The 22,059-nt window shown below is 39.2% G+C and overlaps 2 protein-coding genes across 6 annotated transcripts in view; one reads left to right on the forward strand and one right to left on the reverse strand.

The window, feature by feature from the left end:
- The window catches only part of RNF20 (ring finger protein 20), a 49,542-nt gene that overhangs the window by 21,051 nt on the left and 6,432 nt on the right, over positions 1-22,059 (reverse strand). Inside the window, exons 1-6 of one of the 4 annotated variants that reach the window (XM_039322175.1) lie at positions 8,332-8,465; positions 6,407-6,575; positions 5,735-5,902; positions 5,504-5,651; positions 5,190-5,372; positions 242-360 (exon numbers count right to left, since the gene is read on the reverse strand). In XM_039322175.1, coding sequence (XP_039178109.1) covers positions 242-360; positions 5,190-5,372; positions 5,504-5,651; positions 5,735-5,902; positions 6,407-6,535 — 747 coding nt within the window. In that variant the 5' untranslated portion in view covers positions 6,536-6,575; positions 8,332-8,465. The other 3 variants (XM_039322172.1, XM_039322173.1, XM_039322176.1) reach the window with 3 other exon arrangements.
- Positions 8,804-16,170, forward strand: PGAP4 (post-GPI attachment to proteins GalNAc transferase 4). Of its 2 annotated transcripts, none has more exons than XM_039322178.1 (2): positions 8,804-9,061; positions 12,807-16,170. In XM_039322178.1, the coding sequence occupies exon 2, from the start codon at positions 12,848-12,850 to the stop codon at positions 14,099-14,101; it is 1,254 nt and encodes a 417-aa protein (XP_039178112.1). In that variant the 5' UTR covers positions 8,804-9,061; positions 12,807-12,847; the 3' UTR covers positions 14,102-16,170. The 2 variants fall into 2 exon arrangements, with proteins under 2 accessions (XP_039178112.1, XP_039178111.1); XM_039322177.1 differs by having other exon boundaries at positions 8,807-9,244.

The following is a 22,059-nucleotide window of genomic DNA, read 5'->3' on the forward strand; positions in this document are numbered from 1 at the left end:
TGTTCCGCAGCTTATAGTTTCCCCCTTCACTGAACATCACCAAGCTATTCTTCTCCTAGAGACCTCAAATTTTACACTGTGTAGGTTACAAGGCCAATCAAGTAATATATCAGTAAGATTCAGCAGTTTAATTAACATCCTTCTCCTTTGGGTCTTTTCCTTTGCCCCCCCAAAATTCAGGTCACAATTTTCCTGGCCCCATCATTTTTGCTACATGGCTTCCTGGAACCTTTCCTTGTACCTCATGAGACATAGAGCGATGTTTCTCCTGAAGCAAATCAGCCAATTCCTGCAGCCTTCTGTTCTCATTTGCTAGAAAGGAATTCAGCTCCTGAACAGCCTCTTCCATTAGAGGTACATCTGAAGATGAGAAGAAAAAAAAAGAACATTATCGTATTGCAGCTATCAGGCCTCTAAATATTTTCTTTAAAAAATAAAGACACAATAATTGTTATATTTTTCATAGAAATTCAATTATTTTTAATTTTTAAAGCAAGATTCTAGCCTTACAGATTTTAAGAACAGACTTCAGAATGATGGGAACAATTCTAAATAATCTTGCATAATTTTAGAGTATTGTTTCAAAAAACTGGATAAGTAAAACAAATAAAATGACAGCATTCTTCATAGTTTCTATTGTTGAAATGTGGAAGTAGTTTCAACAATAAAATTTGAAAATAACCATTGGTCCAAAAATAGATCTAATGAAGGAATGTATAGCAATAGCACAGTTTATATACAGTTTTGTAATAGTTACAGTCCTCTCTAAGCGGTTTACAGAGTCAGCATATTGCCCCCAACAATCTGGGTTCTCATTTTACCGACCTCAGAAATATTGTAAGACTGAATCAACCTTCAGCCGGTCAGGACTGAACTGCTGGCAGTTGGCAGAATTAGCTTGCAATACTGCGTTCTAACCATTGCGCCACCATGGCTCTCTAATGTATATTTTGATTCTGAGTGGCCATTTATACTACATCAGAAGATTTTAGGATTTCTCCTTCCTATAGCATTTTATTGCTTTTCCTGTTTATTTCTTTTCACTTTTACAAATATTTCTAAATATATTTATTATGGTATAAATATTATTGTAGTGAACTCTTCACTATTGCACAGAACTAAAGTACAATAAAGAAATCAAACATAACTACAAATTATAAAATATATAAATAAACATTGTAGATTCAAACCTCAAGCAACAAAAGTCTACCATGAATAAGTTGAAATATTAATGTTTGGTACTATCTACATAAAGCAACCAAAATGAATGTTTTTCACTGATTTAATTAGGAGTTCAACTAAACCAAAAACACAATATGTAATTCAGCAATAGAAAGATGGATCAAATTTAAAAAGCAACTGAACCAAATAGTACCACATGCATGATAGGAAGCTTACAAAGATGCCGTTTGATGAGCTACAGTGCAGACTGGATTATATAGCAGGTTAACCTGCAAGTAGTTTGGACCTAAGCATGTGAGAATATTCACAACAGATCCCCTAAACTCCGCTGAAGATGTTACCTAGCCTGGTAACAAAACGTTCGGAAATTAACTCACAAGCTCGGAGAACGAACCTTCACCCTCATCCTACACCCAAGCTACAGATATTCGCCACTATTGCAAACAGACACATAGTTTAATTTGGCAGACAAGTGGCAAATCACCAGAGCCCGGTCTTTCAATTCCCAGTTCCAACAATATACTGCATTCAAGGATATCAAAACATCTTATTGGATTGATAATCTTCAGACAATATGGACAATAGCCAGGAGTAATGGGAGTTCGAAATCTAGTAATATGAGAAGAATCAAAAACGTTCCCTTGATTTAGTTTATCACATATGCAAAATTCATTTTATCTGATAATTCCAGTTTACTACAAGGCACAATCTTCCCTATTCTGGCAACTCTCCTGATCTGAAGTCGCAATTCCAGATAAATATCTATTTTTAGCATAATTTCAAAAGAATCAAGTACTGGACTTCCGGTGGATTTTGCGTGCGTGATGGCGGCTACTTTGTAGCCGTCCTCCTGGGTAAGTGTAAGAACCGCTATGAACAGCAGATATCAGCTGTTCAGCGGTTCAAAATCCCCCTCCCGGGCAAAGGGGGGGGGTAGAGAGTGTCTGAATAGTGGTAGAGCCTCTTTCGCACCCCCCAAGTTTTTTTTTTTGGGGGGGTGAAAGGAGTGCTCCCACGGAGTTCAGACTTGTCTCCGCTTCCCAGCTGTTTTTGTCCTCAGGGACAAAACGAGCCGCCGCAAACACCTCCGTGCTTAAAGAGAACTGGTGAGTTTTTTTTTTTAAATGGACAGAGCTGAGTAGAGGATTTAGTTTTTGCTTTCTTTGACTTATTTGGATTTTAAGTTTTAAGATTTGTTTCTATTTTTATTCTCTCTTTTTATTTTTTTTCTTTGTTGAAAGGGAAAGTAAAATGGCGATCGGCAAACTCCTCGGTGTTTTTTTTTCTGGAAGTTAGAATGCTGACCGGCAGGCTTTTTGGTGTTTTTCTTTCTTTCCTTTCCCTTTCTCTTTTTATTTCCTTATGATTGGAATGGTTGTTTTTGGTATCTCTAAGTATTTTTTTTGGAACGGACTTTTTTTATTTAATTATTTTTTTTTTCCCTTCTCCCTTTTTTTTTCCTTTGAACTCCCTTTTTTTTTTATTGTAATGACCCTTTTTTGAAGGACTTTTTTTCTGTTTAATTTTTTGTAATTTTTAAGAAGGAGTAAAACTTTTTTTTAATTCTTTTTCTCTTCCTTTTTTTCCCTTTTTTCTTTTTATTATAATGACCTTCTTTGGAGGGAGTTATATTTTTGAAGGAATTTTTATAATTGCTTAAGAAGGACTAAAGGTTTTTCTTTAAGATGGCTCCAAAGCGTCCAGGGATTTCTACAGTTTCTAAATCAACAGTTTCACCCTCTTCTGGGGGTCAGCTAATAACTATGAAGGACTTGCAAGACATGATGGGAGATGTTATAATTCAAATTAGGGCAGAAATGAAAAAGATTTTAGAGGAAAACAATAAGATCTTGAGACAAGATTTTGTTTTGGCTTTAGAAGGTGTTGCTTCTGTTCTTGAAAAGGTGAACTCCCATGTGGAAGAGGTAGCTGAAAAAGTGGACATAATGGAGGGGAAAATTGAAAGTATGGAAAAAGAAATGGAAAATGAGATTCTTATGCTTCAATATGGACAAATGGAATATGCCTTAAGAATTAGAGGCCTGGGAGAGTCTTTGCAAGGAGATCTGAAGGAGATGGTTGCAAAGGACTTTGCATTGATTTTGAATAAAGAAAAAGAGGGAATACTTAATGAAATTGAAAAATTATTTAGGGTTAACTCTGTGGTGGCAGCACAGAAGAATCTGCCAAGAGATGTGGTAATTTACTTTGGTAAAAGATCTTTACGCAATGAAATTGTGCAAGCCTATTATAAGAAGAGATTTCAAATTGCTTCACAAGATGTTATAATTTTTAAAGAGATCCCATCTAAAATTTTAAGAAGAAGAAAGGAGTTTGCTTTTTTAGCAAATGAACTTAAAAAGAGAAAAATTTCATTCAGATGGGATGTTCCGATTGGAATGGTGGTGAATTACCTGGGGACATGTTATAGACTTAATACTGTTTCTCAAGCAAAAGATTTTTATACTTCGGTCCTGGGGGTATGTGCATCGCCATCAATTAAGTTTAAAGCTTTGGAAGAAAAGAATGTAGAATCACAGTTTGAAGAGCCTATATTTATGAAAACTGGAGAATCTTTGTGTGAGAGGCCTCAACAAGTCCAGGTTGAGGAGCAGAAGACAACTTGTGCAGTATATAATCCCAAAGAAAAGCAGCAACAGAAGAAGGTTAAGGAAGTTTCATATTTAGTGGTTTCTGAATCTCTGGGAGATGTTAGACCTACAAAGTCTTTGGAGCAATCTTTAAGGGTGGAATTGTTGCCTGAAATGGAAACTGGGAAATCTCAGTCTGAGGGGCATCAACAAGAGAGGAACGGGCAGAGGATAACTTGTACAACTTACAATTGTAAAGATCAATACAAGGAGGAATTTAAGGAACCCTTATTGGCTTCGGAGTCGATGGGAGATTCAGGAATTTTGGAGCAGTCTCCTAAGGCAGAACTTGCAGCATTTCTTACGAGTTTGATACAAGAATGGAGAAGGGAAATGGAAGAATGGAAGAATGGAGAATGGAAAAAACTGGAATGTGAATAATTAATAATACTAATATAATTGAGATTGATAAGGATGTAGTTTTTTACGGATGGAATTAGTTATTGGTGAAGATTGAAATGTTTAATGTGTTTATTAACTTTGTTGTTTTAAGTTTTGAACCTTTAATGATAATATTGTTTAAATTTGTGTTTTGAAGGGATTATAATTTGCTTATTTTAGTGAGTGGATTCTAATATTTTAAATTTTAAAAATTTGTGGTTTTGGAGGGAGTTTATATAGAGTGATGATTGTATTTAGATTTGTTTAGGATTTAAAAGTGTTTTTAGTTTTTAAATATTATTATTAATATTTTTAAGACAAAATAATTTGTTTAATTAAATGTGCTTAGATTTGTTTAGGACTTATAGGTTTTTTAAGTTTTTGTTTTTTTTTTTTTTCTTTTTGGATAGGAGAGAAGATTATGAAGATTGAAGGAAATATGTACTTACTTTAAGTTCTTTAAGAGTATTTAGCTTTAATGGTATAACAAAGATTTGTATGTTTATTTTTTCGTTTTAGGATAAAGAAAGAGGGAGAAATTAGATTTTATATTATAGATATAGATATTCAAAGAAAGTAATGTTTAAATTTGTGTTTTTGGAGGGAGCTTATATAGAATGATGATTGTATTTAAATTTGTTTAGGTTTTAAAAGTGTTTTAAGTTTTTTTTTTTTTTTTTTTTAATTAAGCCTGTACTCAGCTCTGGGAAGTCCAGGGGAGGGTTTGGGAGGTTGGGAAGGGGGGGGTGGGGTAGGGGGGGGTATGGGAAGGGGATTTGTTTTTGTAAAATGTAAAAATTTTCAATAAAAAAAAAAAAAAAGAATCAAGTACTATAAATCTTTATTTATTTGACAAATTGGCAGTAAAGTCAATGGACTAGCAACAGATTTGCCCATTTTTCCTGAAAGGTTCTCTAAGTAAAATGTTTTGAAAATGTAATATAGTATATCCATAAGTTCTGGAAAATGCCATACCTCCACTGTTCAGCTTCTGGGACAGCACATCCACTCTCTCCTGAAGTTTATCATACATTGTCACAATCTGTGTAACTGCACGACGGGAAGACTCAAAACGTTCCTGTAGTTGGGATTCCATTTCCTCACTAGTGCTACTAGCCAGTGTAGCCAGAAAGGAGAATGCAGGCTCAAATATTTCTCCTAAATTATAACAGTGCAAGAAAGTAATTATAACTAGATGCAATCTGGATCCAAAAGATAAAATTATTTCATGCTACCATGAGATCATAAGCATCTGTAAAACATCCACCACCCTGTATCAAATACTTTACCTCGATCCCTCTCATCTTTGCGCTCTTGGTTGCTGTCTGAATCAGGCTCTGGTTCTGGTACCACCAATGCTTTTCGCTCTGACAGGAGATCCCCAAGGCCTTGATCCAAGTCATAGCGTTTTAAAATGATGCGAATGTTCTCATCAAACTGAAAAGAGGGTATGTTTCATTTATAAGAAAGTTCGCCAAGTAAAATTGAAGGGATGGGACCATTAGGGGAAAAATGCAGACCTGACTCCAGTAGCGGTTGATGATCAGTAACGAAGCATCATCCGTGGCTTGACGCTTTTCCAGCTTCTCTATATGCTCTCGCAGCTCATCTTCAATAGCTTGCCGTTGGTCCAGCATCTCTGCCAGCTTTCGGTTCTTAGTCTGGAGTGTGCGAATGTCCAGTTCTTCCTGAAATAAAGCCAACATGGTATAGTGATTACAATGTTGATTTAGGTTTGGGAAGAACAACTATTCATTTCAATGTATGTCTGAAGTGGTAAGTCAGCAGTAGGCATCCTGATGGCCTCCACATTTTTTGGACCACAAATATCCACAATCCTTTGCTACTGAATTCCAAAATATCTGGAAAACACTAGGCATCTATATATCAAAATCCGATTCATAACATTTCACACTACAGCAAAGGGGTTATCACACAATGTTTCTCAAATATCCTCCTTCCTATAAAAATTCATAAAGAAAATTAATATGAAAGGAAAAAGAAATAAGGACTCATAATTAATCACCCACATCCTATCCTAGGAACAAGTTTATCATTTTGATGAGAGTTAGACCCAAATCCACCCAGCTTTGGAATAGAACTCATCCCAGTGGCTATGAGAGTCAAGGAGAGCACAATAATCAAAATATTGCATTCCAAAGAAAGAGTAAAACCCAACACGAGATACAAACCGTTGAGGAAACGCCACCAAGCTTAATAGTCTCCACAGTGGTCTCTGAGTCCTCAACTCCTGCCTTTTTCTCTGGTGGAGCTGATGGGTTAGTCTCTGCAGCCCCTCGTTTGTTCCCAATCCCAGACATAGTTATAGAATGGAGATTCCCACTTCTCCAATTATTTTTCCTGAAAGAAAGAGAAGGAACATTGTAAATGTATGAATTTTAATTTTGCTCATTGGTCTTAGTAAGACATATTTCCAACAATCAGGGAAAAAAAACTAAACAAGACAGCAAATTATATTTGAAACAAAATGTATGCAAATCTCCTCTCTTTGTGTTATAATTTTTGCATCCGAGGCCACACTGGTTTTCGATAAAGAAAAAAAAACCTTCTCCTTCCATCTTGAAATCCACAAAATGATCTCACAAATGCTTGTTCGTTTAATTCGCTATTTACTGCTCTTTTGCCCATGTGAGATCTGCTGACAGTCCCCTGGGAATCAGAGCTGAAAACATTTACATTTGATTTAATTATTTTGAAGCATACAGGGATTTGAACTGCATCTGGTTGTAGAGTCCTTAATGCTCTCTCAGCTTGGTTGTCAGCTTGCAGATGTTTCATTGCCCTACTAGACTCCCACCAAAAACCGGCAAGGCAAGCTACTATATATAAACAGAAAGCAAACTCCACACTTAATGGCACTCATGTTACCTTGTTGGCTAATGAAACATCTGCAAGCAAACAACCAAGCTCAGGAGCACCAAGGACTCCACAGTTCAATCCTGAGCTACAGATATTCTACAGGTAAGTCCTTGACTTATGACCACAATTGAGCCCAAAATTTATGTTGCTAAGTGAGAAATTTGTTAAGTGAGTTTTGCCCCATTTTATGACTTTTCCTGTCACATTTGCTAATTGAATCTCTGCAGTTGTTAAATTAGTAACACGATTGTTAAATGAATCTGGTTTCCCCATTGACTTTGTTTGTCAGAAGATGGAACACTGCAACTATCATAATTGTGAGTCAGTTGACAAGCACTGATACTCAATGGTCGTAAGTCAGAAAAATTGTCATAAGTCGTTTTTTTCAGTGCTGTTGTAACTTCGAACAATCACTAAATGAATTGTTGTAAGTTGAGGACTACCTGCATTGTCAGCTAGCTTTCAGTAAGTGGAACAGCAAAATTACAAAGAGAGCAAGAAGGGACAGAGTTACCAAACCAAACATGTGACAGGCTATGGAATAAAGTATTATCCCACCCCTGGATCAAAACCTTGTTCCTTAAGCCTGTCATATTATGTTTCGTTTGGTAATTCTTGTCCCACTTTCTTGCTGTCTTTGTAATTTTGCCGTTCCGCTTATTGAAAACTAGATGAAAATAGAATATCTGGAGTTCAGGACTGAACTATGGAGTCCTTGGTGCTCTCTGAGCTTCGTTGTTTGCCGGATCAAAATACCAACAAATCCAGCAACAATGAGGTGTGCACCCTGGAAAGCAAGAAATAAAAAAAAAACAAGAACCGATAAAACAATCCTGGGGGGGGGCTCTCTTCTAAGCGTCTCTTGAAGCAACTGAGGACGGAGGCTGCTTGCTCAAAAGAAAGGCGGAAAAGAACTTTGCTCGTGCTCAGGGGAAGTCTTAACGAGAGACACCTACAGTGCCCAAAGCTATCCACAGTCGCCCACGGGACGCCGTTTACCGCTCGCTGGGTCTGCAATCCAACGTCCGCGGTTCCTCCAGCCCCACACACACCTCCATCTCCCCCGGCAGCCCCAGCCTCAGAAAGAGACCACTGGGCTTACGACAGCATTGAATCCCGCCTCTTCAGTTCCCTCCCCCTCCCTGCGCGCCGTCCCAGGAGAGAAGGAGGGCGACACCCCCCAAAAAGGAAGGCCTCCCCGACAGCCGATACGATCTCTGCCTGCGCATTCGCTCACCAGCCCCACAGAGCCTGCGGCCTACAACAATTGCCCCAGGAAACTGTTACGCAGAAGACAAACGCCAAGCAACCAATCCGGCCTCGCTTCGTTTTTTTTTTCCCTCTCCTTAGAACGGCCTCTTTTGCCCTGACTCAGAATGGCTGCCGCCCATAGCTCCGTAATCTTTAGAGTTGAGCGAAAGTGGTCAGATTCCGGGTTCAGTTTTCTCTTGGTTTTCTTCCCTTTTTCTTTCTTAAATTGATATGCCGCCTGTTTCTACCAAGCGGTTCTGAACGGCTCACAATAGAGTACACCACCAGTTGGAACTCCTTCTCAAAGAATGGAGCGCGAAGTTTCTGGGAATGACTATTCAAGGCCATCCCAACGGCTGCGGTTGGAATTATTTAGCTCGCTGGCTTCTTGCTGCAGCCGAAAGTTACACTTTCTGTGTGGATCTATTATTAATTTTTATTAAAGGCTTTTTTTTAAAGTCAGCATACATGCTGTTTAAATTTTAAAAAAGAGAGGCAAGGTCCTGGCGAGCTCGATTTGCCGACGATGGCCAAAGCTCTGCAGCTGGTGACCATCCCCTTTCGCGGGTGCTTTTGAAACTACAACTCCCAGCATCCCTTTGATGTCCGGAACTCCTTAAGAATTAAGTTATCCACGGAACGCCCGCCAGGTGACTTTGGTTCCACTTCCTTCTCGGCGGTTTGGTGATGGTGTACATCGTGCTCTCTATGTCCAGGTAAGCGTAGCAAAGGTAGGAGGAGGTCGCCCTGGGAAATCTTCCCAAAGCTGGAAACGGGGATCCTCAAAGGGCCGCAGACCAAAAAGATGAAGCCAAAGATCCTTTTCAACGGTCTCTGATGTTGAACAGATACAATTTGATTGCTAGGTGCATGTATAGGATACGCCCATCCTTCCAAAGGTAGGTACCGGCAATAGCACTTAGACTTATATACCGCTTCATAGTGCTTTACATGTTTCAGCTGCCCCAGATTTGGGGGTTGTAGAGATTTCATTACCATACTAGGTAACATTAGCAGTGTAGGAGATGCAAGGAAATGAGGTTTCGTTGACACCAGTTGTAGATACATGTGTTATATCAGTTATTACATGCTTTGGTGAGAGAGATGTGTAGAGGGTGGTTCATTTGCATAAATCTTTTTTTTTTCTTTCAATAGGTGAAAGAGATTATGCACTTAAGACAAAAATTCCTTTCCCTTACTTTCCTAAATACAGATGGTCCTAAACTTACAACAGTTCCTTTACTGACTGTTTGAAGTTGCAACGGCACTGAAAAAAGTGATTTATGACAATTTTTTACACTTATATTGCAGCATCCCCAAGGCCATGATCAAAATTTAGACGCTTGGCAACAGGTTCATGTTTATGATGGTTACGGTGTCCTGGGGGGTCTTGTGATTGCCTTTTGCAACCTTCTGACAAGCAAAGTCAGTGGGGAAGCCAGATTCATTTAACAACCGTGTTACTGACTTAACAACTGCAGTGATTCACTTAACAACTGTGGCAAGAAAGGTCGTAAAATGGGGCAAAACTCAAATATCTCTAATATTTAGCAATAGAAATTTTCAGCTCAGTTGTGGTCAGAAATCAAGGACTACCTATACAGGGACAAAAATAAGGGCAAATTTATTCACAATGATGGCTCATTTAAGTTCTTACTGGCATTACCAGAGCACTTTTTAAAGGCATAACATCTGGAAAACTGTTTGGAAAGAGCACATACCCGTGTCTGTTTTGTCTTTTCTTTGGGAGACCAAATGTCTTCAAAACAAAAGTAGATGCATTTCCACTGCTTTGGGCAAATTAGCATTGGGAAGAATTAATTTCCTCTCCAGAAAACATTGGTTTCATATTCTTTCATTTTTCCCCTTTTGAGTATATATTCTTTCCTCAAACAACCTCACTTTTTCTAATCTGCACATTTTCACCTAATCAATTAATTTTTATAGCCTGGAAGTTATCTGCATTTCTTCTTAATCCCACATTTCCCTTGCACAGTTTTACACTAATCAGCCACAAAGTTTGCCAGCCCTTGAGAGAATAGAAAGGCAATGTATTTTTTTTCCCTTAAATTGAAGACCTTAGAGAAAGAATAAAACATGAGCATGTAAAGAGTGAGACTCCATTCTTTCTCTGAGCGCAGTTTTTAAAAGTTTTAAAATAAATAGATGCTATTAAAGATGGTGGGCCAAAGATGGAAAATTTTTGTGGCGTATCATTTTCAAACTGTTTGAAACTTATGATGCATTCATGTGACATGGTATACTAAGCTTTTCTCAGCTCAGTATTCTGGGTTCAGGCAGCACCTATAAAACAAACAGGTGAATTAAGTTCCCACAGTATGAAGAAGATATGGTAGGTTTATTTGTGATTCATGCTGGCTGTGGAATTCTGGAAGTTGAAGTCCACAACTCATAAAAGGGCCAAGTTTGAAGACCCCTGGTTTAGGTAATGTTTGAATCATTGTTAAAATAAGAATATAGTGTGATACTTTAATCATTATAGGGAGGTTAGAGGGAAATGAAACCGGAAGATTTTACATAACTGCATTATTAGTAATGGCCATTCTTAAAATTAATTTTGGATCATAACACAATCTGGCCTAGGTACGCTAATTATCTTCTATCCTTAGTTTTCTCCACTGAAGCTTGTATCAAATATATCGGGATTGCTGTTCTTGGATTTTCCAGCCAAAATAAAGTGAACGAAATACATTTAGTTGTTTTAGGATTCAGTAACTTGCTGTTGGTAAAATTATTGAAAAATATTACTTTGAAATTTAACAATGTTGGAACAAACACTATTTCTCTTCTGTGATCCAGTCGAAAGGAAATTAAATGCATATGTCTTCCCTGCCAATGGAATGTTTAACTGAACCAAGGTTTAAAATAAAATTGACTCTTTTTTTTAACAAAGTATATACAGTGAAACCAAAATAAAGAAGCAATGGTTATAATTGCTCAAATGTAGTATGGTGAAAACACAGATTCAAAATGCAAATAATAATCCTCTCAGGAAAATATTTTTCTGTTCTGGAATATTGGTTTCCGCCTGGCTTTTAATCCCTAGAAACCAAAAAACAACTTGTTTCATTCTTTCTTGTTCTTTGCAAACTTTATTACTACTATAGGCATCGCATGTGTTTTTCATGTTAAGTTATTCTTCTCTAATCATTTACATTTCCTTGAAAATATATACCCTCTTCTCCCACAGATCTTTCCTCTTGTCCTTGTTTTACACCTCATTAATTTCCCCTTTTTATGTTGCCTTATACAAATAACTCATTAATGTGGATAGTGGGTTTTCTGTCCAAGGCTATTTAACTTGTGCTAAGTTACAGGACAAACTTTTGTGATGGCCTTTGGCTTCCTAATTGATTCAAAGTAATAATATTATGAGAGGCCTAGTTTACTTATAAAATAGAATTATCCACTATTTGAGCCTTGTATATGTAAAAGAATCAAGATATATATTTGTGACCCAACGTTTTCAGTATGTACATTCTATATAAAATTTAAATTATTTGATATATAAATATTGAATGTGAACCTGGTACAAAGAGATATTCTCATACTTGACAGGATTTAAATTGAGTTTAACAATAAATCTCAATATGAGTCAAAAAGGAGCATAGTATTAAAGTTCCTAACTATAAATGGTGAGAAATCTAGAATAAATGCCTTTGGATAAACCTGACAGCGGGGAAGTTAAATTGCCAAGAAGTAATTGTAATTTATACAACGAAAATCTCACAGCATAACCTCATTAGAGTAATTTATTTAGTGTCCTGTAAAAAATAATGTAAGAAAGAAGTATTGAAAGGCCTCTCAAAGAATCAAGCCCCTTAGAATTAATTCATATTAATCACAAATGTATGGAATTTTTCATGAAAACAATGGATTTATTTTACATTTACTAATTGAGAAAGTTTCCTGTAAATACTTACTTACACAAAGGAGTCAAGTACAATGTAAAAATTCCATTCCACACATATGTGGCAAAATCACTGCCCCAGTGACATCTAATATAATTTATCCAATTAACAGAATAATCAGATAGGAAAACCAAACTCATGAAGTGAGTTTAGGAATAGAAATGTCTGCTCAATGAGCGAAATATATCATCTGCTTATAGCAGGGCCTTGTGCGCTGTGGTCTCTTAGTGCAAATCCATTAAGGATTTTAGTATAATGCAAGAGATTCTAAAGCCAAATTAAGAGGAGAAGGAGGAATAGTATCGACCTTGATTTTTATTTAATGACATGTGAATCTGCTTATTAAATCTGCAACAGATCAATTGGGTATGAACCAGTCAGGTGGTACTCATTGTTTAAAATGAACTTCTAAGAGGGAATAGGAATCATGCAAAATATTGTTTAAATGAAAGCTTTTAGTACAACTACTTCTTCATCAGTACAAATACTACTTCACTACTTCTCCATTTTTTTTCTTTACTCTTTACAGAATTAGATCCAATCATGACCTTAGTATAGACAGTCTGCTGCATGAAGCAAGAGGCTGACCAAATGGCATGCAGCAAAAAAACAAAGGGCTCTCGAACTGCAGATGTGTCAGCCATGTTCTCACTCAGATTGCTGCCTTGGGGCCGACTGTGCCGTTGGTCCAGCCCATTCCTGCAATTCCTGGTCTTGAGTGTTGTGACATTTGGCGTGATCGCTCCATTCACTTGCCGAGAGCTCCTGCATTCTTATTTCTACATGCGCGGTTGGTACCTGAACTCGATGACCCAACATTTTTTAAAGCAGAGCCAAGAGGAAGGTTTGAGTGCTCTCCGTTACTTTGAGCGACTGCAGAATACTTCGGAGAAGTTGACCAAAGAGGCCTTGCAGCCATGGTTGCTGATTGCCATCGTTACTGTTCAAAGGCACCCGGAATTCCACTATGTCCTTCAGGTAGCAGCCCGCTTCCACCGCCTGCTCCGGGAATGTGGCCCTCCTTGCCAGCACCACCAGCTCTTACTCTGTAATGTGGAAACAGATCCCAGCAACCACCGGGATGCTAAGCTGCTTGCCACTTTCTTTGCTGTGGTGAACCACTACAGTGGTCAGGAAAATTTGGACCTCTTTCCAAACCGTTTTGAGAAGGAGAAGCAAGATTACACCTACTGCCTTGAGAAATCACTTCAGCTATATAAACCAGAGTATGTCCTGCTGGTGGAAGATGATACCCTACCAGAAGAGGAATTCTTTCCCGTCCTCCATCACTTGTTACAGGCACGATTCTCAAAGCCCCACCTCCGAGATGCCCTTTATATCAAACTGTACCATCCAGAGAGACTTCAACATTACATCAATCCAGAACCCATGAGGATCCTGGAATGGCTGGGATTAGGCCTGTTTTCAGGATCCTTCTTAGGCTTTGTCTACTCCTGGGCATCCAGCCGCTCCAGCCTTAGTTGGTCCATTATGTTGTTTTTCGCCCTATACAGCATGCTGCTAGTAGAGCTGGTTGGCCGCCACTACCTTTTGGAGCTTCGACGCCTGGCGCCCTCCTTCTACAACGTTGTGCCTGTGACCGAATGCTGCACTCCGGCCATGGTGTTCTCTGCCCCCTCAGCACACCGTGTGTTGGGCTACATGAAAGAAGTTCAGTGTCGCCTAGGTTTTGCCAAAGATACTGCACTTTATTCACTGCTGCGTACCAAGGGCGAGCACGCATTTGCGGTTGAGCCCAACCTGGTGAGACATGTGGGGATGTTTTCAACTCTCAGGATGAATGAAAACCCAGAGCTGCTTTGACTTTCTCAGTATTTCCCAAGGGTTGAACCAGACGAGCAAAAGCTCGACACAAGATACTTACTGAGTTTTGCTGAGCTAAGTCATCCCCAGTTGCAAGCCGGGTATATATATATAAAATAGCTCTTAAATCAGCATTCCCCACACAATGCCCTTCCATTGTGAGGTAGCAATTCCAAAAAACCCCGCCAATGTAGCTGGTAGTAGTGCTGGCTACGAATTCCAGGTTGTGAAAGTTAGCGCTGATCTCTATCTTACAGATAATGAAGAAGAGTTTCTAAGTTTGGTAGAAATACCAGAGATGGTGCTTTAAATTTTCTGTATCAACTTATAAATTATTTTAAGTGGTTCTTTCCCATAAGCTGATGCCTTTGAGATACGTTGGCTGCAAAATTGCTAACACTGCCCCTTCGGTCTTCTGGAGGCTTGCAGTCCTAACAGATCGAAAGGATGCCAGCTTGGGAAAGACTGGTCTACATTCAAAGACAAATGATCATTTTCGGTGAAGGTGTTAGGGCTGTGATTGTCTTAATATTTACTGTTTTCTTGTTTCAAATCTTTCATCTCTGCCACTTCTGCCTGAGCCATTTAAGGGTGCTTTTGTGCGTATATTTCCTGAGTATCTTGAAGAGCCCTTGCAAATGGCAATCTCTCCTTTGCATGTAGAGACTTTTAAGTTAGGAACCAGGTAAGGACGCTCAATTTGAAGCGTCCAAAACGGCTGGAGGTAGCTGAATTGTGCGACATTCTAAATCTGAGTTATGTCAGAGTTGGCAGGGCTGAGAAAATGAAAAAGCCCATTAGATTCAGTGAAAAGTCTAATGATGCTAATATTGTGGATGTAACTGTAGCTGCAGAAGGTTTGGTTGTGCTAAAGTGTGGCTCTTCCTTGCCCTATCTATTCTTGTCCCCTATATTAGTTACCCTGCTGATATATCTTAGCCAAAGGCTCCGATCACTCCATTAACAGATTTCTGGTATCAGCCTATAACCAGAAAAATCTAATCCTAAAGTCCTCCATCTCTGAATTAGAATTGCCCTGTCAATTGCCAGCTAATTTTTGTCTTACCGGTTTCTTAACCATTTCTTTTCCATTTTGTTTTCCCAAGACAGGAAGCCCTGGAAATATTTCCTACAGCTGCCCATCCCGATCCCTTGCTTTCTTTTGAAATGTACCGATGGTAATGTTTAAAAATCAAATGCACACTATTCAAAACCATTCTAAAGGAAATGTAACATTCTCATTTTTCTTCATTTCTTCTGCATTTGCTACCTCCTACTTCACGTATTACTCATACTGTTCCTTGTCAATGGGCTTATTTAAAAACACAAGTGCCTTATTTAGATGATACATAAATACCTTTATAGAGAAGCATTTTCATCCTTTTCTTCCTCCTCTTCTTCCTCCTTCTCTAACTCTGGGAATCTGTGAGAAGGGCAATGCTTTTTCCAGCCTACTTGGGGGGGGGGGACTTGAACCTAGAAATATATATTTATTTTCATGAGAATTCAACTAATGAATTAAAAAAATAAATAATAAACTGTCCTCCATATAGGGGTCTAGGAACAGTTGCTGTATTATTCCAATGTTCTGACTATTGCAGTGCCTTCAGTTTAGAAAATGAAGATCAAATGATCATAGGCGGGGGTTTCTAGGAGCATCCATGTAGAACAAAAACAATTCATGCTCCAAAAATATCTTTGGGGGAATCTAGTCAATAGTAGTAACTGCCAACACAATGCTAGGCTGCATTAACAGAGGGATAGAATCAAGGTCACGTGAAGTGTTAATACCACTTTACATTGCCTTGGTAAGGCCACACTTGGAATACTGCATCCAGTTTTGGTCACCACAATGTAAAAAAAATGTTGAGAATCTAGGAAGAGTGTAGAGAAAAGCAACAAAGATGATCAGGGGACTTGAAGCTAAAACAAAGAATGGTAGCTAGAATTGAGTATGTCTGGTTTAATGAAAAGGACTAGGGGTGACACGATAGCAGTGTTCCAATATCTTGGGTTGCTACAAAGAGGGAGTCAAGCTATTCTCCAAAGCACCTGAAGGCAGGACAAGAAGCAATGGATGGAAACTTATCAAGGAGAGAAGCAACCTAGAACTAAGGAGAAATTTCCTGACAGTTAGAACAATTAATCAGTGGAACAACTTGCCTCCAGAAGTTGTGAATGTTTTAACAATGGAAGTTTTTAAGAAGAGATAGCCATTTGTCTGAAATGGTAGAGAGTTTCCTGCCTGAGCAGGAGGTTGGACTAGAAGACCTCCAAGGTCCCTTCCAACTCTTATTATTCTGTTCTATTCCTATTCCATTCTACTCTACTGTATTCTACTCTACTCTACTCTACTCTACTCTTTAGTATTACACAGCATGGCTAAGTAATATCCCTGATCAGAATCTATGTAGTTGTTTGTTTATTGATTGATTGAATTTCTATGCCACCCATCTCACTAATACAATGACTCTGTATTAGTTATTTAATAATGGAAGTTTTTTAGTTGTTGATTGTTTGACCCTCATGAGTTTTTGCCAAGGCTTTGCTCCCGAGCACCCTGCCTATTAATCACTACATATTGAAGTGGATAAAGGTTGAGAGGCAAGGCACTTTGGACAGAAAAAGGACACAACCTGTCAAGTCACCCCTACACACCCAGGACACAGAAAATGGGTAGGGACTGACCAGCAGCATATTTAGTAGGAATCTCCCTTGGCATAGGAAGAGGCTGACAGTATTCTTGGCAGGGCATCTTTGCTAATGATAGTGTATGCCACCCTCGGCAATACAGACAGAAAGCAGTCAACAGAAGCTGGGAAGATCCCACCCTCTACTGGATGATCAGCTCATTTAGTGCTAAAGTACCACAAACTATGCAAATAGCAAGGGATTAATTGGGAGAAAATACAGTGCACTACCTCAGTTTTGGTTCAGCTTTGTGCTTTGGGATCGGGATGAATGGAAGGTTGTGTCATGTGGTGTAGTGTTCTTCAAGAATGATTGGCGAGACATCCTTGAGTCAGAATTAGATACCAGTGTGTAGATTGTACCTGTAGCCTAAATTCTAGGCAGTTGCAAAGTTGACTAGATTACACATGAGCTACCCTGATTGCTTCAAAGAATTACATCTCTATCTGTGCTAGAAGGTTTCTGAAACATGTGCTTTCCTCCCCCATACGAGCACTGCCATTGTGCTGTGGATTTGTGCAATATACCTGCAGGAGCTGTAATCAATGTCAGGCTGTAACCAACAGGAAATTAGATTCAGAGGTTTTCTTCAAGACTCTGTCTGTAGCTGCCCGGAACTGATTCTGGAATTATTTGTATCCTCAGTATGTTCTCCGCCATTGAATTACGGCCATGCCCACAAGCAGCTCTTGAAGTACAAGATCCAATGCAGCAGCTCAAAAAACACAAACTTACATAAATGTAAGTCCTTTTTTTAAATGAGCATATTGATGCTTTACAACTATTTGATTCAAACTCATTTTTGAATATAGCTATCTTGGGCGAGGAGTGGCGGGGCAACTGATGAAATGTGCTTTTGCAACACAAATACAAAAGAGCGAGGCTTGCATGGTACCATAACAGCATTATTGTGGAAACGTGATAATGCTTTCAAAATTATTGTGATTGCAAGAACGGTGCAAAACTAAAGTAGGAATGACTCCTTGCCAAACTATATGCATCAAATGGAGTTTCCATTAATAAGCTTTCTGACCAGCTCTCCAGAATGTCAACATTTCTCAATAGCAATACAATAACTTCAACTGCTATTGGAGATTAACGCTGTGACCCAGTTGACAGAAGCAATAGCATAGAGTCACAGAGATGTGGCAACCATTTGGGAGTGATGCAAAGACCTTGCATGAAGGTGACCTAAAATAAAACTGTTTTCCCCCGTTTGGACAAATTCTTACTATGATTTCTCATTCCTGCAGGATTGCAGTAAATCAGTTCACAAGCATGGGGGGGGGGCTGTCACATTTCTCAATGCACCAATTCCAGAAAAGTCTTAGAATTCTGAGATTCTTTATGAAATATTTAATGCTACCTGCCCTAGATAGATAAATAAATACTCCACTTTTCCAGCTTTTTAACACTAAATCAAACTAAGGACAAGAATGAAAATATTCTTTTCTAGATTCCTGATCCCAGGAATTCATAATCCCACACAGGGAGCACAATCAGTCCAGATTGGTGGTTCTCAACATGACCATATATTTCCCATGCCACGTTTCTGTGATGCCACAATCTTATATGATACTGTTTAGATTAATAAATAGTGGAAATGATAAATTACTTCCAGCTAAAAGCACCTATGAGGGGGGTCATAAAGGTACATGAGGATGAGGGGCAGTCATGAGCAAAAAGAAAAGATTGAGGATTTCTGGTCTAGATAGATACATAAGACAAATGTCAGGCTCAACTAAAACTGAATTATTAACTGTGTTATAAGAGGAGGTGATCAAATCAAGAGGGGAATGTTCTCCATTGTGCAACTTTTAGAGAGCTGTGGTGGTGCAGTGGCTAGAATGCAGTATTGCAGGCTAATTCAGTGTTCACTGCCAGGAGTTCGATTCTCACCAGCTCAAGGTTGACTTAGCCTTCCATTCTTTCGAGGTCAGTAAAATAAAGTCCCAGATTGCTGGGGGCAACATGCTGATTCTGTAACCTGCTTAGAAAGTGCTGTAAAGCATTATAAAGTGGTATATAAGTCTTAAGTATTATTGCTATTAGTAGGCAAGAAGGAAATCTTGTGGCAACAGTTAGGCTTAATGAAGGCATCTTACTGACCAAAACTTCAGGCTCTCTTACTGCATCTGGTGGCTAAATTTTCTGCTTGTTTGTCTTTTGAACTGTGTGGAGAAAGAATCCAGTGGCTTAGCAAACATTGCACCTCTCAGAGAAAGAACAGGCTAATGATCAAGGCCATCAAGAGATTAAAATTGGGACAATGTTGGTTTAACAAAATTCTTGAGCTTTCAACATTCAGGGCAACTAATCAGGTAGATCACAGAGAGGTTTTGCAGATCCAGACCCCAGCTATCCTTCATGCAATGAATGTAGTAAATCCATTCAAAAAACTTTTCTCTGTACTGCATCAGAACTGCATTTTCCCCAGGACACAGTATAGCTGTGTGACATACCCTTTTTAACATGCAGTCAAATATGCACAATCATAAAAAGCCACAATAAGATTGCCAATATTTTAAATAACAGCATGAGCAGAGCATCACTGAGATAAGAAAATCTGAAGGTAAAACCGGGCAATTGTTAGAGCGACTTTGAGGAATGGATACAATAGCACTTAGACTTATATACCACTTCATAGTGCTTTACAGCCCTCTCTAAGTGGTTTACAGAGTTTATTTCCCCCAACAATTTGAGTCCTGGTTTTACCAATTTCGGAAGGATCAAAGACTGAGTCATCCTTCAGCCGGTGAGAATCAAACAGCTGGCAGTCAGCAGAAGTATCCTGCAGTACTGCATTCTAACCACAGCACCACCAAGGCTCATGAATGATATGCTTAAAGCTGTGGGAAGAATCCAGAAAAAGAAATATTTTGGGAAATATTAAAAAAAGCAGAATCTATCCAAAGGAATAATGGAGAAGATCTTAAAGGCAAAAAAACAAGCCAGTTTTCTTAATAGCACCAAGCAGAAACTAGGCAGAGGCCAGCTTTTAAAAATGCAAATTCAATAATCCATTCAGGAAGGTTGGGTCCAGGAAGCTAGAAGCTATGAGATTAGGAAGACAAAGACCTCTAAAATCTACATACAGTACTTCACTCAAACCCCAAAAATATGACCTTTGGGGACATAATAGGATTAACCCACCAATACCAAAAGGGCACACTCAAACCCAGATCAAAGTACATGAAACAGGAAATACAAAGCCTCAAACAGGAACAGGAAACAATCTCAAGAGCCCCAGAAAGTATAAAAACTCACCATTCCCTGCTACATGTGGTCAGCTTTCCCAGTGCCATGCTTTTGTCTGGCTCTGCTCTTCAATAAACTCCAACCTTCTTTCTAAAACAGTCTCCATTTTGTTTATTCCCAGCTTGGACTGGACCCTGATGAAGATTTTTCTTTCTACAAACCTATACACATGAAATCTGTTAAGAATAGTGCTCTTTAACCCAATCTTAACTGCAGAAACAAACACACTTTCCTGAATGAGGGAGGCCCTCCAAACTATTCCACTCAAACTACCCAAATTAGCAAAACATAGCTTATAAAAACTCATCTGAATTTCTACTGACTTCCTAAAATGCTCATTTTTCTCACAAATGCAGCCAGATTTCAAACACAAGATTCACCACTCAACCATTGTTTAGCAAATAGACCATCATTAACAAAGTTATGTGCTGTTATTAAGGCCATAGCTTGCAAACAATGGATGGGAGCTTTTCTTATAGCCAAATTCAAGTACTCTCCATTACTTCTTGATTAACAGAAAAGGATGCTGGCATAAATTACGTTGTTCCCATTGTCAATTCCAGGTCTGCCACAGCAATGAAAATGGCAACTGATGTTTATGTACTTATTACTGTATGAACCAAGTTAAGGAAAGGGATTGGTGGATTTCCTTGGCTTGGTTTCTCCTCCTACCCAGTTTTCTTACAAGAGAAGTAACCACCACCATTCTTTAACATAGGGTTGGATGAATTAAGATGAATTATTAGAATGGTGGGTTTAGTCACCTACAAAATTGCCTAACTAATAGAAAAAGGGGGGAGGTACTCTCCGAAAGTTACAAGTGGTCAACATGCCTGTAACTTGTCATTCAGGTTTACTTGACAGGTAACAGGTTAAGAGGTACAGAGCAAAATGAGTGACCTCTACTAATATTCCTACTCAATGCAGCCACTCCTGTGACCTGTCAGTTGGGCTATTCTGGAACATGGATGCAAGTGAGGAAAAGCTCTGATTTCTCACATCACTCCAACAAACAACATTAGGATTTAGGGTGATGTGTGAACACAGTCATTAATAATAAACCAGTGTATAAAATAATCGCAAATAACCCCAGACATTGTCATGACCCCTGAATTCATATACTGCTCTACAACAGATGGCAGATGGCAACTTAGTCCAGTAAAAGAACTTTGCTGCAAGGGTTGCTGCCTTTTTTTCTAAAGGCTTTTCATCGCTAAACACATCCCCAAGTCTCTATGTCAGGGGTGTCAAACTCAATTTCATTGAGGGCCACCTCAGCATTGCGGTTGCCCTCTGGGGTGGGGTATGTGGCCAGGGTGGGTGCGGCCTACTGGGTGGGCATGGCCAGCAATACATCATTTACGTCAAGGGTGCCTGTGGGGGTCTGGGCAGGAGTGGGACAAATCTGAGGGTCTCTGGCAGAAGAGGGGGGGACTGGGGCAAGCACCAAGGCATGGTCCATTTCTTCATTCCTCACAAAGGATGACACCTCCCCAACATGCACCCAGGGGGCGTGCCGACACGGTAGGGACTGGTTTCTCGCTGTTTCTAGACAGCCTTGTGGAGCTAAGACTGTGTTTCAGCATAGATGGCCACCACAAAATTGTACATTGGCTCCCGGCCGGCCTGGGCCAGGGCCAAGGCAGCATGGGCCGTTCCCTCACTGTTTCCAGGATGGCTTCGCAGGCCACATGAAACCACTTTGCGGGCCGCATCCAGTCCCCGGGCCTTGTGTGTGACATGTCTGCTCTATGTCCTCTGATGCTGCTTTCCAACCTGGTGAGTTAAACAGAGTTTGAGCTGTCCAAGTTGTAACCTAGACCAATTCACAGAGTCTACATAGGAATTCTGCTGATTTTAAGGGATTAAGAGAGCCAATTTGATGTAATGGTGAAGACACCAGGCTAGAAAGAGAAGACCATGAGTTCTATTCCCACCTTAGGCATGAAGTCAGCTGGGTAACCTTGGGCCAGTCCCCCTCTCTCAGTCCTAAGAAGCAGGCAATGGTA

The sequence above is a fragment of the Crotalus tigris genome, unplaced genomic scaffold, assembly GCF_016545835.1.
Source record: "Crotalus tigris isolate CLP2741 ecotype Arizona unplaced genomic scaffold, ASM1654583v1 scf7180000023864.505019, whole genome shotgun sequence".
NCBI lineage: Eukaryota > Metazoa > Chordata > Lepidosauria > Squamata > Viperidae > Crotalus > Crotalus tigris.

Excerpts from the sequence above, each read along its gene's own strand:
- PGAP4 (XM_039322178.1), top strand. The coding sequence starts at position 12,848 with ATGAAGCAAGAGGCTGACCAAATGGCATGCAGCAAAAAAACAAAGGGC.